A 19,127-nucleotide genomic window follows, 5' to 3' on the forward strand; every position below is an offset into this window, starting at 1 on the left:
AAATAAATGGGGATTATTAATGATTAGAATTGAAAATATTACAGCTATGACTACTGCTTGTCGGTTCAAAATGGACCCATTGTCTACTTCCAGGTAGAATACCAATGAGGTTGTGCTTGGTAATTACTAATGAGAAATACATTTATAAGATAATTGAAAGTTGGAAAGCCAAAGCAGGGACGTCTGATTAAAACTTGCACTGTATACATTACTCCAGTCCTACCTTATATTACATAATTGTTTTATTTCTATAATGGAAGCATAAACCTTTCAGTTTCTTATAATATATCCAGCATTTCTGTAAATTGGAACTTGCAAAAAAAGAAAATGTTTATCTATGAGGCCGAGGCCTAAGAACACAAAGTTCAGTCTGCCATGTCTTCATGCATTCACTCAAAAGAACTGAAAAATATGCATTTTTTAATTAAAATCTTTAGTTTGTCTGAAAATCAATAGTGTTATTTTCACGCAGAAAGCTCTGGGGGTAAATACTGGATTATTTGTGCTTAGTCTTTTGTGTAATTGTATGTGGAAATGATTTAAAGTGCTTTCTCACATTTCTGCCAGACAGGACATTTACTCTTCATCTGTTCCTCTTGTCAAGATGAAACCCATGATCAAAACAGACACTCTATATAAATCGCCTTTCTTTCCACAATGTGATTCAAAGGGCAGTGCGCCTTAAAGGGATCATCGATGGAACCTATTTCCACAACTTTCAAGGTCTTTGTGACCCATATAGGTTGCGCCTTATAGCTTTTTTTAATATCAGTCTTGAACGGACCACAATTTCAGACTCGTAATGCCACAAGAGAGAGTACAGGCATCTTGATTGGGCTTTGTGCATAAAGCAAAATTGTGGACTGGCTTATGCTTGGTTTTCCTTTAGTCTTTTGAGAATCTTATTCAGTAATTTTATATTGAAAATGTCACTCATAATTTAGTTTCAAAACACTCACAAAGGAAAATGTCTTCTTTTGCAGCCTTTTAAGTTTACATGCAGTATTACAGTGCATTTCATGCAAACCATAAAATTCAGGAGACTATTCTGATCTCTGTTGGATGCATTTTTGTAACTCGTGTCTCACTTTTATCTTGCAGTTGAGGTTGATCCGGACCTAGATAAGGAATCACAGGAGTATTTGGAAGCCCTGGAACAAGTCACGGATGAGTTGGAATACTGTGTCAACCTATGCAAGTCACGAGTCATGATGGTGACCTGTTTCGACATCGGGGTGGTCTCCAATGTGCAAGACGGTCCGCGGGAAGTGGAGGTGTGAAAGGATGAATTGAACAAGTGGAAAAGAAAGGAACCGGAATGGTGCCAACCAGGAAGAAAAGAAGCAAGCAGTGAGCCCCCAGCCCATATGAAAGTTAACAAAAACACAAATGCTTAGAGGGTCTTGATTTGGAGGTAATGGCGTTTTTTCCGATTAAGGAAATCTGGTGCCTCATACCCTTAAACTAATTTGGATGGAGTGTGACTCATCAAGCCGCAAAGCTTTTCTGTTTACTGCATGGCAAGCAAGAAGCGCAACACAAAACAAAGAAGATACATTCAATGAGACCTGAAAGTGCCTTTTTTTCTTAAAGACTGATTTTAAGTACATATTTTTTTGGTATTGGTGCTAGTATTTAAAACCAGCATACCTAAGCAACCCCTAAACATATTCCTATTGGAAAAAAAGCTTATTTTATATTGTATTGTATAGTGTATTTATATGATTATACAGTATGTAAAAAAAATATCATTTTAGGTTAAAAAAAGCATAAAGAAAAAATAGAAGCAATAAGATAAACATTATTGCATCTCAGACTTTGCCTTTTCTCATTTAAAAACCTCAGTCAAATTATGTCCATTATCATTAAACCTTTCAAAAGTAAGGTTTCTTTTTTATATATTGTTGTTAATTTTGTAAGGAGTTTCACACTTACAGAGGCGGATCTTTCTGCACTGGTTTGTTGTTGTCACAATTCCAGTTACTGTCAGAGTGAAATAATAGCTGCCTATTTGCAAATCTCTTTGGTACAGAACTGTTGAATACAATGTTTTCCTTTCTCTCAGTTGCCTTGAACATAACTTCCAACAGACCTTAATTACAGTGGGAAAAGATGCTGTTTTGAAGACCCTGCAGTCTTGTTTAAGATCCATCTGTGGAAGTCCGTTAATCTCCACCAGAGCCTTCTTTACAGTGTGCATCACAATAGGAGGCTGTTTGATTCATGATGTGACAAGACACTGTGTTGGGAAAAAGTACACTTTGAAGTCACCCTGAAATATATCTTTATAAATATTTTATTTGCATGATGTACTGCTAAATTCTACAGGGCTGCCAGGATATAACTTTGCTTGGAAGCATACAGAAATTTTACTAGTATATCTTGATAACCATATAAGTCACACTACGAAACAGTGGAATTTATGCCTTTAACTTACTGCAGTGAGTTAACAAGGGTACAGATGAGATACAACCAGAATTGCAAGTCTAAGCCCATGGTGGTGGTTTACTGCACTGAAGTGCTGTTTTGCTCTATGCACTCCATCACTCTTGCTCCTTGTAAGAACCTCAAAACTGATAGGGAAAGCACAGTTTTTTGTGTGTCAGTCATGCCCAGCAAAAGCAGCTGCTGGCTTCTGGCCAAAGTAAAGTGTCAGAGCATGAGCTTGGCTTTTTCTTCTGACTGTTTTTTTTTAAAGCTCAATTGCTGCCTATAGTTCTGAACAGGTAAGTACATTTTGTACTGCCTCTTCTGCTAAAGTTAGCCTCAGAACAGCTGTGGCATGTTTTGATAACTGGCAGTTTTCTGTCTGACTTTACAGTGACAAGGGCATGCCAGTAATTACTGCCGGAATTTAAGTGTTTGAGTGCAACAATTCAATGGGAACTCTCATGTACTGGCTTCTCAAACTAAGGGGAAAAATCATTTCAGAATTTTCTGCAAAATGTAGCTGCCAGTACATTTTTTTTCTACAATAAAACGTTTTCAGACATTTAGGTTATGAACCAATTTGTGATATCCAGTGGATTATTACAAAGCTTGATTTTGTCCTGTTAAACGTTCCTGATATGTTTTTGTTTTTTGTTTTAAGGAAATATCTCTCAGGCCCTTTCTTAAGATGCTGCATGAGATTATTTTTAATTATTATTGTGTTTTTTTTTTAAATTGAAGCCCAGTTCTTTTCTATTGTGTTTAATAACATGAACTGACAATTTGCCAAACTGAAGATTTCTTTAATTTAGCAATGTATGTGATGTCACATTTCATATCAAATCATATTTTCTAATGTGGTAATTTGTTTTTGTATAGGGTTTTCAGATCCTTTGTATAAATGTATATTATGGCATCTTGCATCGGCTTTTATTTGTGAATAAAAAATATGTTTCTTCTTATTACTGTGTTCTTTGAAGCATATTATTAAGAAAGGTCTCATAGGAGGGAAGGCCCATCTTACTCTCTCTGTTGCTGGTAGCCAATTGATCCATTGGTCGGTTAGCAATTTATTTAATGATTTCTTCAAATAATTGAATTGTCTTTAACAATATGCCTGGAGAGTTTGTTCCACACACCTCCAACCCTTTGTAGAAAGAAGCAATTCCTGTTTTTCCATTGTAAATGCACTACCCCTTAATTTCCATATTTCTGTGTTTCATTGTGAATCCTGGACTAGATTAACGTTTTCGACGCGTTTCAGGGTTTTGAAAACGTCTGACCCAGTACAATCTCTGTTTAAGAGTGAATTTTTCAGTTTTTAATGTTGTTGTCAGGTACTTCAGAATTTTCAGATCATCTGTATTCCCTTTTTATTTTGTTTCTTATTGCATATTGTTATAAGGCTGTTGGTGCAAGAGCTAGATGTGATGGGCCAAGCAAACGTGCAGTATTACCATATGAAATGTCTAGGCCTGTAGATCCATGGTTTGGCCGGATCAAGCTTGGTCTTCAGTTGCACAAGTGATCTTGGCAGTATTCTATTTCAGGTTAGTGAAGAGATATAGGGCACTGAGCAATAGCAAATATGCTCTTCTTAAAGAGGGTTTCAGTACATTCAAATACCAAGCACAGTGATAACACAGCTCTGAGTCATGGGCCAAAATGAGTTCTGGACCTCAGGATCTTAAACACATACATAACTGCCAAATCAAAAGTATCTGCTCTTAACTTAAACATGTTTTAAACAACTCTTGTTCTTTTTAGATTTATTAGATTTATATAATTTATTTAAATAACTGTGCTTGCACATTGTTTCTTTTAAATGGTTGCTCAGAACTCTCTGGGGTTTGTTCAAAGAAAGCTGTGAAAATGGTATTGTGTAAAAAAAAGCAAAAAATGAAAGTCTTTCATTCCATAATTAAAAAAAAACTGGTTTAAAAGTAAAATGATAGTAAACACATCATGCCTTGACAAAGCATATTTTATATTTCTAATGCATTATTTTCCCTTGTTAAGGCCTTGATAATCCATGTTAATGTTTTCTTTCAGAAGATATACTATCCGGTAAAGTCAACACACCTTAGTTTGCAATTGAAACCAGAGCAGCACAGAAAACCCACACAAACATGGGGAAAACACAAGAGGCGAACATTCAGTCATTCTAGCACTTTTGATTTTTAGAAGCTCTCCAGTCTGGAATCAAATCCACATGCAATGTCTTATTTTATGAATGCAGCAATTATGTAATTTATTATTTCACTTTCATAACCCTTTTTTTATTATAAGATGGAATGTTTTATACGACACCCTTAAATGTGAGAGCCTATCGGTCAATATATAGTACTGTCTGAAAAATAGGCTATTCATCAAGCAGTCTTGGACTTTTTTTAAAACTAAATAACAGTTCTTCTAGAGTAGTGATGGTGCAATCTGTACATTTTTGCATCAGAGGAGATGTACAGTGAAGTCTGCCAAACAACATTCCTAATAGCAAATAGTCAAATGATGGCAGAAGTCCTTTGGATATACAGTATTTCCTGAGGTGATATGATCACTTCTTGAGATTTTGTACAGTACCAATGAAGTAGCAAGCTAATAATATATAATGTTACCACAAAGAATAACATACAGCAGCTTTATCCTAAAATCTAGAGGGAACTGTTTTAAAGTCTTAATTCAATTGCTGTGCATATGGGAGCAATGAAATCAGAGTATTTTTTCAATGACTTTTTTTACTGCACCAGATTCTGTTGTACTGTTTAGCTATTTTGTTTGGATGTTCACCCATGTTTTCTTTTCAGTTCTGTGCCACAGCTTCTAATGCGTCTAAACTTGTCAAACTTACATTTCAGTCAATACATCTGTTTTTATTGGAACTGCTTTGTAGAATCATTTCCAGCCTTTTCTTTCTCTCTAGGTGTACCATGAAAGAAATCCGGAACTAACAAGATAATTAAAATGTCCAGCCTGCTGGAAGCATTAAAATTTAGGATCAGTATACATATGCTGTATACATAATATCCTGCTGCTCCAGTAATTGGTATTGAAGTCTTGTGCACAGCTAGCATGCTAATGGTATATAGCTGCAGACTAGCACTGATAGGAACCAGTAAAGTGCAACTGCAGTAATTCACACACTCACAATCACACACCCTCTGAGAATGAAGTCTGCAGCATTCTCAACACCTTAAATTAAACAAGAAGGGAGGTGTACGTAATTTTGAAATAATCGGTTAAATTCCCATTGAGAAAAATACATTGTACATTCTGTTAAGGTTCTGCAGGTTACAGAAACGATGGCTTTCTGTGATGATCAACATCTTAATTTTTCCCCCTTTTCAATAGAGTGCATAGTTAGATTTTTTGTGCTTAAATTCCCTTATTTGTGAACAAATCTTAAAAACGTTTCAATATAAAAAGGTTAGGAAGGACAGTGTGTAGTTTCCCTATTAAGTGCATATATATGTGCAGTTTTTGAACTTAGCAGATAGATTGAATGTTTTAATAATGGGAAAAAAATGTACCAGGTCATATCTGCAAAATTGAAGTGATTGGATTAGAAATGGATGCTCACTTTTTATATCATGAAGCTCACTTTTGAAAATGTGGTCATTGGGTGGCACTGCTCTGGGTCACATAATACAATTCACTCATTCCTCACATACCATTTATTTAATTTGATTAAAAGCATCATAAGATGATTTGGCTGAATGGCAGGAGCAGCTGGCAGTCACGGTACTAATCAAATATGCAGACAGATTTAGAAACTCAGGAGCTCTACACACTTTGACTCCTCAGTGGGAAGAAGGGTGTTCTAAGAAGATTCTAGCTAGCTCTTTAGTTGTTGATAATAAACATATTACTGTCATTTTTTTCTTATTTAGTGTTTGTATGCTTTTATTTCTCCATAAAAATGAAATTCATATCACTAGACTTAAAAAAAATAAAAATGTAACACAAAAGGTGCTGCCAAATATACAGTATAGTATCTACTGTTATAGCAGAATGGCTTGGCAGGATATTTGTTCTTTCTCTTAACCCCAAAAAGCTGACAATATTCCCGTTATTTAGGTTAAAGACACAATACACACAGCTTGGTTTCATCACTCTCATTAAATATATGTTTAGTTCTCAGTAGGGCGTAGTGCCACTAAGCATAAGTGAACTATTTTCAGTCAAAATCTATTTAGTGCTATGCAGTTGTTTTCTTCTAATGAGAAGGTATTTTAACTCCTAGAAACAGTTACCTGACAGCTTAACATCAATGCCTTTGATGTTTAAGGAGTGCTCTAGTTTGTCTGAGTCCAAATTCATATGTCAAAGCAATATTCCAATGTCATGCTATTACCAATGAAGACGAAAGAATATGACACCATTCCAGTTTCACAACAAATGCCCAAAACTCTTGCAGAAGATATTTACATTTCAGATATTTAACTCTGGGCTAATCTTGATGTGGTCACTGAACTAATAGCTTATTTATTAGAATTTACAACAGTCAATTTAAGAATATAGTTTTTTATATTGTGCTAGGTGATAGAGAAACCTTTGAGTTAAAATTACATAAAATTAAACTCTTCTGGAGATAAGGTGTCTCTCACTTCAGTGTGGAGCACAAAAGTGTAGTTATTTATTCCCCCTAACTGTCAAAATGTCCCAGTTACAACATTTAATTGAGGGCTGGAGTTGGGGATGACAGGCTATTCTATCAAAAAGAAGCATCACTAGAGTCCTCTTTCTATTTACCCATGATGCAATATAAAAACATTGCAAGTCTCAGAAGTAAAAAGGATAAAAGCTGTCTGTGGATATTCAGGCATGATTGCATATTTTTGGGGTTTTGGACAGTTGTACATGCTAGCATCAAGTAGTGACTGTCATGCATTGACATCATCTTTATTTTAAAAACTGTTGGTAAACAACACTAAGATAAATTATAAAGATTACGTTTAGTCATTTACTAGAAGATGTACCTTAATATACAACCTATTTGTAGTATTTTAACCCAGTTCATGACAAAGGGGTCTTTGTCAATTGAAAACATTTCAAGAATAATTTATAGCATTTCCTGTATACAATCCTTATGTTGCTCTTTTCATTTACATGCTGGTATGCATATTGTACAATGCAGAGTAAAAAGGGGTTACACCAGTAGCGTTTTGCTCATCAAAATAGATGGCAAAAAAGATTGTAAGTTATTAACTTGTGACAGACTGAATTTCACTTGGCTCTTTTGTGAATTACATACTGCCTTTATTTGCAACTAATTAAGCTACACCTACATTTAATTACCAAGGTAATTAACCATGACCCTGATACTTCATCCATCATCCATCCACTTTGTAACAGCTTTATGAAATACAGAGTTGCACTGGACCCAGAGCCTATCCCAGCAAGCATCAGGAACAGGTCAGGTACATCCTGGGTGGAATGCTGGTCCATCAAAGAGCACCAATACACACACCATGGCCAGCATGTCCAGAAGCCAATTAACATAACATAATTTTTTTGGAGACTGTGGGAGGAAACTCACACAACAATGAGGAGAACATATAGTATAAACAAGTAACTGAACCCAGGGCTGCAAGCCAGCAATGTTAATCACTGGGCCACCATTCTGTCCAACTGTCTTGTATATGCATGAAGAGTTTTAATACCTGCAACTAAAAATATATTATGAATGGGGGGTTACGAAACTTGTGGATATCAGAAATTGACCAAGCGATTTAGTCAATATGTAAAATATTCATAACCCCCAACTTGTAAGTAATTTCTCCAGAATTTACCTGAGTGGTTGGTATAATTGGGGGCACGTGAATTCTTTGTTCTCTGACACAGCTTTTATGAAAAGAATAATAATCCAGGCGTACTCGGTTAAACAAATATTTATATGGCCAGCAGCCAAATCACCCTGCAACTCACAACATTCATTAAATATCTCAGGGTGTTTCTCGAAAAGAGTCAGAGTGCTTTCCTGGCATCCTGGTCAAATTTCCCATTGGCCATTACCAATCATGGCCTCCTAATAATCCCCATGTATGAATAGGCTCCATCACTCTGTTCTCCTCCCCACTGATAGCTGATGTGTGGTGTTCATATTGTGCACAATATGGCTGCCATTGCATCATCCAGGTGGATTCTGCACATTGGTGGTGGTGGAGGGGAGTCCCTATTACCTATAAAGCCCTTTGAGTTGAATGTCCAGAAAAATGCTATATAACTATAAGCAATTATTATTATCAATGACAATACAAACGCTACGCTACACACAACAAAATTATACAACACAAAAGTTACATTTACAGTATATACAGACAGGCAGGCGTTTCAGTGGCCTAACGTTTTAATCACCCAGAAAACCCCAGACTGCTCCCAAGTATTTATACTAAAATAATGCCTGAAGAGGCCGAAGAAGAGATAAGCTGCTTTCTAAAATAAACACAATACAACCTGCAGTTAAATCTCTCTCCTTGTAAAACCGGATACTACAAAATAAATGGGAGTCTATATACAGTACCTATTCTAAAAATGCACCCACGAGCAGGAAAAGCAGTCTTTAAATGAAGTATCTTTTACTCAAGAAAACCAAGTTCCCTAAAAACTAATCATGAGCATAGCAAGCATAGCAGAGCATAGCAAGCTCTATCTAGAAACATTTGAATACTTGCATAGCTCCAGTCAAGTTTGTTTGGATGATTATGAAGTAGGGGTTCACACCTGGCACAAGCTTCAAGTTCCAACTGATCTTGACTCTAACTCTCTCTCTTGGTCTGAGCTTCCTTCCTCTCTTCTTCTCCTTCCTCTTCTCTCCTCTCCTTTTTCTCTTCTCTTAATTTGATCTTGTGTTGTGATGTTGTGTTTCTGCTCATTGACATGTACCCACAATTTAATTACCTAGGTATACCAAGGTAAACTTTACAATTGTTTTTGATAAGGGGACCTTCCACATCTCAGCTTTAAAAGTGGAAATATTTACGCTGCTAGAGATACATCCTCGTCACCTATAGCTGTAACAATATATTATTTTTATAAAATAATTTTATAAATAAATGCACTATTTATTTTTCCAAATTTAACGAGTTTCCTCTGTCTTTAATTGTAATGAAAACTTCTGAGCAAAATCAAGTAGACTTTATGACAGTTATTCTTAAAATGTTGCAACATTAGAACAGTCATTGTAAAACTAGGCTGCCCAGTAATAAAACACAAGTTTGATCTGCATTTTTTTTACATTCAACCCTAGGGCAGCTGTTGAAATATGTATGCCTTTTTACAAGTCAATCATGACTTCTGTGACAGCTTTGACTCTTTGGCAGACTTAACCCCACTTCCTTCAGCAGAATAGCAAGATTTTTTTTTTTCCTTTCTTAAGTGGAGCTTCCCCATGGAGACAGTCCATCAAGCATTCTTTAAACTTTGCAATGTGCTGAGTAGGCCAGCTCCAGGCCTAAAATGACCTTCTGTGCCTCACTGTAGGTAATTCCTGGAAGAACAGCTTTGATGTTGTTGCAGGGAGTTTCAGAACAGAAAAGGTGAGAGGCTTGTAATTGCGCTGTGAAAGTTATCATGATCACTATGTGCATGTTTCATATATTGTCTAATTAAGTGGTCTGAAACAAAATTAACTCTGCAGTACAAAGATAAATTTACCTTGATAGAAAACACTGATTTCTACCAGCTTCAATGGCAAAAACATGATAAGGAGGTAAACAACTTGACTGAGCATGAAGCAAATCTGTTGCTTTAAATTATACCCATCCATCCATTTTCTAACCACTTCATCCAATTCAGGGTCTAGGGGGACCCGATGCCTATCCCTCCAAGCAACAGGCCAAAGCAGGCTACACCCTGGACAGGTCACCAGTCCATCATAGGCTTTAAATTATAACACAAGTGAAAGAAATAAATATCTCACATTTCTTGTCTATTTTTACAACATTTTCTCTTAATTAAAAAACGATTGTTTTCCAGTTTAACAATCCTTAATCCAAACTTTTTCCTAATGCAGTTTAACTCTATGGATAACAAATCTTTTAACTGAATTTTATTTTGTTTTTGTATGATGCAGTGGGAGCCTCTTAAGCTTTCTGCAGGAATCCCATGATAAAACTGTTGCAAATGTACTTGCAATGCAGTCAGTTACCTCATAGAAATCTCTACTGATTCTCAATATTTGTAGAAACCCACATACATAACTAAAACACAATGTTATTTGCTGTACTACAATCTGTATAAATATGAACTGTGCAATGTGAATGTTAGGAGCGTATGCTTTTAGATTTTTTTTCATGGAAGTAGGCTACAGCCTTGACTTAGATGAATGGTTTGAATATGTTTACTCAAAATCATTGACTGTTTCAACACATTTTTTGGATGCTCAGAGAATTTACAGCACTCTTTAGCTTGAAAGTCTGTACAGATAAATCAGGGTACTCATTGTTTATAATGCTAAGTACAAATTTACTCAAACTGCCTCATGCAACAGTGGTGAATAACCATGGGAGCAATATAATTGCTTCTCAATTACTTGGGCCTACAGTCTTGGGCCTAACGTGGACAGAAACTGGAATCCACATTTTTTTCCTTTACATCTCCAATGATGCATATAAAAAAAGTAGATATAAGAGTAGTAAAACGGTGTACTCTGTTTTGTATTCAGAGGTATTATGATGAATGCATGTACTATATCATTCAAAGTCTAAAAGAGGAATGTGTGATATGATTTCCCCTGGATTAATAAATAAGGATTTCTGCTAAGGCTCCCTTAAAGTGCAGAAAATGCATTAGCAGAGTGCTGAAGTATAAAAACATGATTGCAGGAACCTGCCTCTTAAACTGCCAGCCCACTGCCAGCTGTTGGACCCATCAAAGGAAATTTTGTGATGCCAGAAGATTGCACTGTTAAAAATAGAGTACCTTCCTCATTTACCAAATCAGAAGGAAAACAAATGGTTTCCATATGTCTTCAAAAACAGCAAGAGCATGAAACTGAAACTGCTTGAATAACCTATACTGCTGAACCCATGTTTCACTATGGACAGGAGAAGCAGGTTTGTAATGTAAAATCTACAGTATTTCTCCATATAATATGGGACAGCTCTACATAGAATGTCATTAATAGAAAAATCACATTGTATTGCAAAAAGCAATGCCAATGTGTTGCTTAGCACTACAACTAAAGCAGCTTCCAAATATGTCATTCATCCTCTGCCTGTTTTTTTTATTACTGACATAATAAAAACAACTCCCAGAAAAAATAAGCACTGATTGGTTTATGTTTTCTTGTAAAGGTGAAAAAAAGAATTGTATGGTCTGGCACAAACCTGTGTATCTAATGTTTAGAGAAATCATGGTTGTTCCTACAAACACTTCATGTCCCAGAAGCCATCACACCCACTGCACCATTCAGCTGAACTCACAACAGTCACATGATTCTTTCCACACAGGATAAAAGCAGGAAGTTGAGGAAGACTTGGGATTGAAGCCTGAGTCAGGTGAATGTAATGTTGTAGAGGCTTGCAGGTGGGGGTTAAAAAAGAAGATAAATAATACATTTTTTTTAGGTGAGTGCTCTGGAAGAGGATTTAAGAATTGGTATTGAACATTTCAAATGTTAAAAAGAAAAAAATGATCCTGCACTATGTAAGCCTTGAAGATTCATATTTTATGTACTTTTTTACCTAGGCCTTTTTATTGTTTGTTATTGTTGGAAAATAATTAACAGTAGCTCTTCCATTTGGAAACAGGGTAGTGAAGCAATGCTTCAGAGCTCTGAGACAGAGCAAAGTTGCATATTTCTTTGCACTAATTCATTTAAAGAAACAGAATCCTTCCCAGGACTGGGAAAAAGAAATAGGTTGACCCTTGCCTCATTTCTTGCCAGTGATATTTTAGAGAGCTTCATGTGATTTGGAAATTGAGGTTTCAAGAAAGAAAGTTTGTGGACATATGATACTGGAAATGAGGTGTCTTTGCAGGGCTGCTGGGCTTACTCTCCATAATGGGCAGCTTTGCTATCTGTGAGAACCTCAGAGTAAAGTTTCAAGTCTTTGATATTGAGAGGAACCAGTCGAGGTGGTTTGGACACCTGGTAAAGATGCCCTCTGGGCTCTGCTAGAATGGCTGCATGGAACTGACATGTGGTAGCTGCTACACACAGTATAGTCTCACCAGCATGTTCTTCTCTGGTCTTGTGGGTAGAGACCTAAAGGGTGGTCTAGGACACAGTGAAAGGACTCTCTTTCTGCTACCTTGTCAATGCTTAGGATTCCAGGAGGACTTGAAGTCTCCTGGGGAGGAAAATGTCTGCTCCTACATATTCAATATGTTGCCACCATGGTCTTTACCAGGAATAGCAGACTGAAAAATTGTCCAACCAGTTGCCTTGATCTTAATAAACCATGACTTTTTATCTTAAGATAAAGCTGTTCACTGTTACTAAGGGAGCAGTTTGCATTACTTTTATGAAATCCCATAATTGTCATTCACAGCATACATCCTTCTAGATTTTATTGAAAGTATGTTTTTCAGTATGATGAAAACAGACAATGTTGTAGGAAGTCCCATCCTTTGAATGAGACATTAAACTGAGGTCCTGATTACTTGGTCCATAAAAATCTCATTGCATGGCAACCCTGGTGTCCTGGCTAGATGCCGTTTTGGTACAGTTTGGCCTCATTAAACCTAATACAATTAGTGAAACAACCTTGGTTCACCATCTGATCCAGCTGGCACATAGTCAATCAATCAATTAATCAAGACAATCAATCAGTCAGATTTATTCTTAACTACCTCCTTTCAATCTAGAGTATTCTTGAGGCATTTTACATAATTTATACATGTATGTACAGTAAACATAAAAAAAATGTATGAATGTGAAAATGAAAGTTACGAAATAAAGGCAATCAAGAACAAAGGCTTTAAGATTAGATTAAAAATATCAACAGAAGGTACATTTGTAATGTGGTCAGGAAGAGCATTCCAAAGATGAAGGAAGGCTAACAGCTGTTGCCTGTCAGCTACAGTAGGTGGGTACTGCATTTCAGGATTTCTTGGGATGAAAAGTGCAATGGAAATGCACACGGACACAAATACCCACTAAGAAAAGACTGTTAGAGAGAACTGGCTTTGTAATGTAGTTACAGCAATTTGTACTGTAAATGCCTAAGCAATGGCACAGAATGAAAAAGTCACACTTTAAAATAAAACCAAACAATTTACATCTAACAAAGGCTGTAAGCAAGAGGAGGCCATTCAGCATACTTTGTAATTTGACTGATAGGCATTTATGCTTTTATATGACATCTAATACTTTTACCCATAAAAATGCATTTTTGGGTTTTTATGTTTGCATGAACTTGCTACAGTATAGACCAAGCTATAGATTATGTTTAGAAATGTAGAATTTATTCCTGTCTTTCTATACTACAGCTACATTTGGCTGCAGGACACTATACTTAAGTTTAAAATTAGAGCTATTGAAAAGGATAATTTCTGTAATAATTTAGAGCATAGCATAATTAGCTCTTTTGTTGAGATGCTTTAGGCAGCTAAATAGAACATCATCTCAATTTTCACATTTTTACATTTATAATAATACAAATCTAATTTGATGGCATTGCATTTGCTGCTATAGAACTGAACAAAGAAAGAATATATCTGCACGGTTTTGAAGTCCAAAAGTGAATGTACTGTAGGTGCTTATGATGGTTGATGGTCAGTTAAAAAAAACTGCATAAATCCATTCTGTTTACAGAATTTCTAACACAATTCATATATTTGGGGGAAATGCAATTTATAATGGCAATAAGAAACATGCAGAAACTGATATTTGAGCTTTACTGCTCTCTCAGGTTAGTGAAAGTAGACTTTAATATTGCTAACCTTATACAATAGATGTTTAATGTCCAGAGTTTCTAACTTTTTCTTGTGTAGATCTCATTCCTTGTCAGTCCTTCACGTGATTCATGTAGATGCTTGTTGAAAAGTTTATCTACATTTCATATGTTACATAATGTTTGTTATGTATTTATGTAACAAATAGTTTATTTTTTTGGTAACCATGTAGCAAATTGTACACATTTTATGTAGCATAAAAGCAGTAAAAGTTGATAAGTGTTAGTACTTGATGGGGCTGGTCAGCCCTGCTGTCACTTGGTTCCTTGGTTCAGTTCTGGATAAACTGCATTTGAAAGCGATACAGTATTTCTCTTGTATTGGCTGGGTACCGGTGTTTTTTTAGTTTTACCCTGCCCCCTGTGCTCCAGGCATGGTTTACTGTGACATTTTCCAGGAATAAGAAGTTTTCTGGTAACATATGGCTAGTTAGTAGAGTACTTTCCGGACTTAATATTAGTTTACAAGATGCACATTGCTCTGCAATTCATAATTATATAATAGTCATAGTTATATAAATATGTAATAATCATAGTATATTGTATTTAACAGAAAAAGCTTCATACTGTGGTTAAATATTAAATTAATTTTACAATTTTGTATGGAAATTAATGTGTTATATGCTCATAAATTAGTCCTACTTAGGTTTTAGTTTCTGTAATACAGAGTTTCTTGTATACTGGCATTTTTTTATTTTGGGGATTTAAGAAAATGATGCATTAGACCCCTAAATACTAATTAGAACAAGTCTTTAAAAACTGTGCTGCAAGGATAGTTGAAAGAAATTAAAGTGATTATTTTGAGTTAGAGTAGATAAGAAAGTTAAAAATGTAATTTGGATGGATTTTGATTGACACGAAAGCAAATCAAGGTAGTGCAAGAGACTAACAGATATCTCAGCAACAGGAGTTCAACAGAACTGAAAGTATATACATTAATTTTCACATCACAATTGCCTTGTTATTCTTAAAGTTTTTCACCTGTTGTACTTATTCAGCTATACACTGCATTGTATACAATCTAAGCATCAAATACTACATGGCATTGATAGATATGTTCCAGGACAAAATAATTTATAAAATTAATTGGTTTTGATATTTCCAGCTTCAGTTAGCTGTTAATATCCTATTTAATAGTGTTCTGAAGTATACTTCGGAAGTAGCTAAACTGCTCTTTTGTTAGTCAAAACAAAACAATAATATCAGCTTTTCTGTTATTTCTTTCATAGTGGCTTTTGCAGCAGCCAGGCTAATTTCATTGTTTTGCCAAAATTAACTTTGTAGTGTTCTTTGAAAAGCACAGATGAAATAGAAAGGACTTCTTTTCATTCTATCTAGACTAATGCATGCTAATTGTGTAACTTTAACCTTTATCCATACCCTCATAAAAACACAAGGCCAGTTTTGAGCTGAGGCCATAAAACATGTAACAACCACTTAGGATAAAAGAAAAAAAAAAACACAACCCTCATGCCAGGAAAGATAAATATTATAGAGATGAAACCCTTTAACATAAGTTATTTTATCCCTCCTTTCCTGTCCTGCCCTGTGTTACCTTTGTGGAAACAGGAACTTATTTCACAGCAGTATTCCTGTTTGAGCTTGAATTGATTGTTTTGGCTGATTTGTTCCTCTCTCCTCTAAACCTGTGCCTGATCTTTGAACAAATACAAAAAGGGAAAATGTAGAGGGTGGGTGGGATGTTGGGAGGGGGGGATCAAGCATCTGAATAACAGTGAGCCATGAAAACAGGGAGTCCTGGTTCCTGCCGTAGGTTGAGGGGTCATAAAGGAAAGGCAGGCTTTATTTGCTTCTACCCTGCTGTTCTAATTAAGCAGGTCACAGTCATCCAAAGACACTGGGTTCTGCTGGTGGTTGTTATAATAAAGTGCAAGATTTAATTTGGGAGTGAATAACAGCAGCCCGATATTGATCAGACAATTTTATTTTCCTCTGTTGGCCAGACAAAGACGAAACTAACTCCCTCTTGCTATTTAGGTTTCTTTGTATGCTACACAATGAAATATTCATGGCTTAATTTGGTATTTGTTTATAACCACTTGTGCCTTTTGAGATAACACCTTTACACATTTGTCTGCTTCTCTCTATTATTTTAGCAGCTTATTATTTCGAGACAATGCTCCTGGGTTTTATCCCCCTGCCCTTGTGTTATTGGCTTCTTGCTAAGAGAGGACATACATGGGGTGCTGTGTTACTAGTGATTAGTTATTTTGCCAGTGTTTGGGCCATGTGGTTATTTAACTCGGTATGAGGACTTTCAAGTCTTTCATCAAAGAGGTAGCTGGTGGAAATGACTGAAAAATAAAACTTTAGCACTACTGCAGCAGAGTTATAGTTCTTATCTCTTTCTTTTTTTTTCTGATAGTGAAACATTTAATGATGAACGACAGTGGAACATGATTTGTTTTGAGTTTATTAAAGGGCTGGTTTCATCGTGGTCTGATGTAGACCTTGCCATTGTTTTTAGGGCAGCTGTGTTACTCTCATTGTTGGTGCGTTTATCTGGCACTTCAAGTAAAGCTATACATATTCATATACAGTACATTTTCCTTTATTAAAAAAAAATGCAATGAGATGTTTCAATACTGCATAAACTTCCGGGTTTGAACATAACAATGTGAAAATGGTATAAAGGAGTGTTTAGATGCATTTTTCTGTATTCTTTTTTAGTTTTTGCTATGTATATCTTATACAATATGTTGGATCCAAAATACTCCATCCATGTCTCAGTCAGACAGAGTGTTTTACAAAGTGTTACACTGTATGCATACTAGGTCCGTGTTTGGCTCTTGGGAATAACTGTTTGTATGATATTGCAAGAAGGGTGACTTACAGCTACAGCATTATCATATAGTGAAATTCATTGTCACACTTTTTGAAGTTTTTAAGATTGTTTCTTACTCTATTCACCCGTTTTTATCTTATTTAACTAGTCATGTGACTGCCATGGATGACATTTCAGATTTCACAGAAACTAATATAATCTAACTCGTATTTTACCTATTCCTCACAAATCCTTGTATTATGAGCATTGTCATTTTTTGTAACTGAAATCGTTGGCCTGCTGGTGACAGTTTACAAATCCTTTGTATGTGGAAAGAAAATTAAGAGAATTTATAGGTTCCCCTCCTGCTCCTAGTACCTGCTGAAACTACTCATTGTTAGCATGACTGTGTGTTGGTGTTTGAATTTACAGCGTTCCAATCAAGCAGATTGCAGTAGGCTAGACTAGTATTAGCTCTTTCAAGAAGCACCATAAACTTCGCCAAATGCTGCCACTTATTCTCAGTAATTAAAGCAAGCTGGTGTGGAAAAGGGCTGCATTATCAGGAGCTAAAGAGATTTAAAGCTCACACATGTCTTCCATAGCTTCAGGGAACCATAATTATTGGTGATCCTTAAAGCATTTTATGATGTGGAAGAGTAAATGTCGACATAAATGCTGTTGCTTTCAATGATGAAGTCCCCTTTCTTCTTGGTAAAAAAAAATGACAAAAGTAAGTTTTGGAATTTGAAATGCATAGAGAATTGAATGCTGACACCAAGTTTAGTTAAAAACTGCAGCATGGAAACATTCTGCCAATTCATTATAGTAGAGGCTCTGTTAATAAATGTCCTTTTGAAGGCAGTCAGGGTTTTCAATTAGTTTTGATTGAACCTGTTTTTCAAACCGCTAGAGGCTTTGACTTCTATGGGGCCAACTGAAGATTTGAGAGATGCCTGATTATTGCAAGATTTTAACAAGGAGGCAAACAAGAAATCCAAATACGTGTAATTGCTGGCTATAAGGGATTTTCTGAATAAACAACCTAGAGTTGTTGGGTTCTGGAACTGCCATAATGGGGATCAAAGACGGGCTCAGAAAAGCAGTAAGGATCCACAGAATCAGAAATTAAATTTAAAGCTATGAATTTGTTTTACACAATTATTGCTGGAAGTAGGTGGGAATTCTCTAATTGGGAAGAAAACTTCAAACATACTCTTACAGAAAGAATAGTAATCTCTCTAAATAATACAGATGTTTAATGAATTATTGAAATGCAGTTTTGAATCATTTTGTAATCTGAGAAGAAAATTCAAAGGCTCTCTTTCTAGTCAGAAATGTTTTAGGTATATTTTGAAGATCCTTCATTTTGCATGATGTGACACAAACAATACCCCAAACTGTCTGAAAATCTGCATAGTATAAAATCAGCTCTTAACTAAATGTCATGCTATATTTAAATAAAGTAATGGTTTAGCTAATGCATTTTTATGAAAGAGTTTGACATTTTATACCGATATTTATAAAGACAAATCTGAATTTATTTTTTAAATATCTGTTTCTTCAGCGACAATCATCTCTAAGTAGTCCCAGAAAATGTATATTAGTATTGAAAGAAATGTAAGAATCAGACCTTTTGATTTCATTTATTTCCAGACATCTGCTTTCAAATTTTAATATATTGCCTAGTTTGTCTGCTAGTTTGTGAAATTGTATTACCATCTTTCTGTATCTAGATATATGTACAGTATGTATAATTGAAGCAAAGTATTCTATGTCCCATTTTAATCTGCACTACATTATTATTTTTATATAAAGACTGTGGATCTTTGTTACAAAAACAGTACATTAAAGAATCTATGGGATTGTTAGCTTGATTGAAGCTCTTTGAACCTTGCTGATTACTTTAATTTGTTTTTGAAACTTCAGATGTGAGTGTACCATATTTCATTGAACACCATAGTTCTATCTTGCTACCTAATTGACCATTTTACTGTCTGTTAAGCACCTGCAGT

At 35.5% G+C, this 19,127-nt stretch overlaps 1 protein-coding gene across 6 annotated transcripts in view; it reads left to right on the forward strand.

Annotated features, from left to right (window-relative positions):
* kif26aa (kinesin family member 26Aa) overlaps nt 1–3,409 on the forward strand; it is a 132,681-nt gene extending 129,272 nt beyond the window's left edge. For 2 of the 6 annotated variants that reach the window (XM_015350861.2, XM_015350862.2), the window contains exon 16: nt 1,102–3,409. In XM_015350861.2, coding sequence (XP_015206347.2) covers nt 1,102–1,280 — 179 coding nt within the window. In that variant the 3' untranslated portion in view covers nt 1,281–3,409. The remainder of the gene's footprint in view (nt 1–1,101) is intronic. The other 4 variants (XM_015350864.2, XM_015350863.2, XM_015350865.2 and 1 more) reach the window with 2 other exon arrangements.
* The last annotated feature ends 15,718 nt before the right edge of the window (nt 3,410–19,127 follow it).

This window comes from Lepisosteus oculatus, chromosome 8 (assembly GCF_040954835.1).
Source record: "Lepisosteus oculatus isolate fLepOcu1 chromosome 8, fLepOcu1.hap2, whole genome shotgun sequence".
NCBI lineage: Eukaryota > Metazoa > Chordata > Actinopteri > Semionotiformes > Lepisosteidae > Lepisosteus > Lepisosteus oculatus.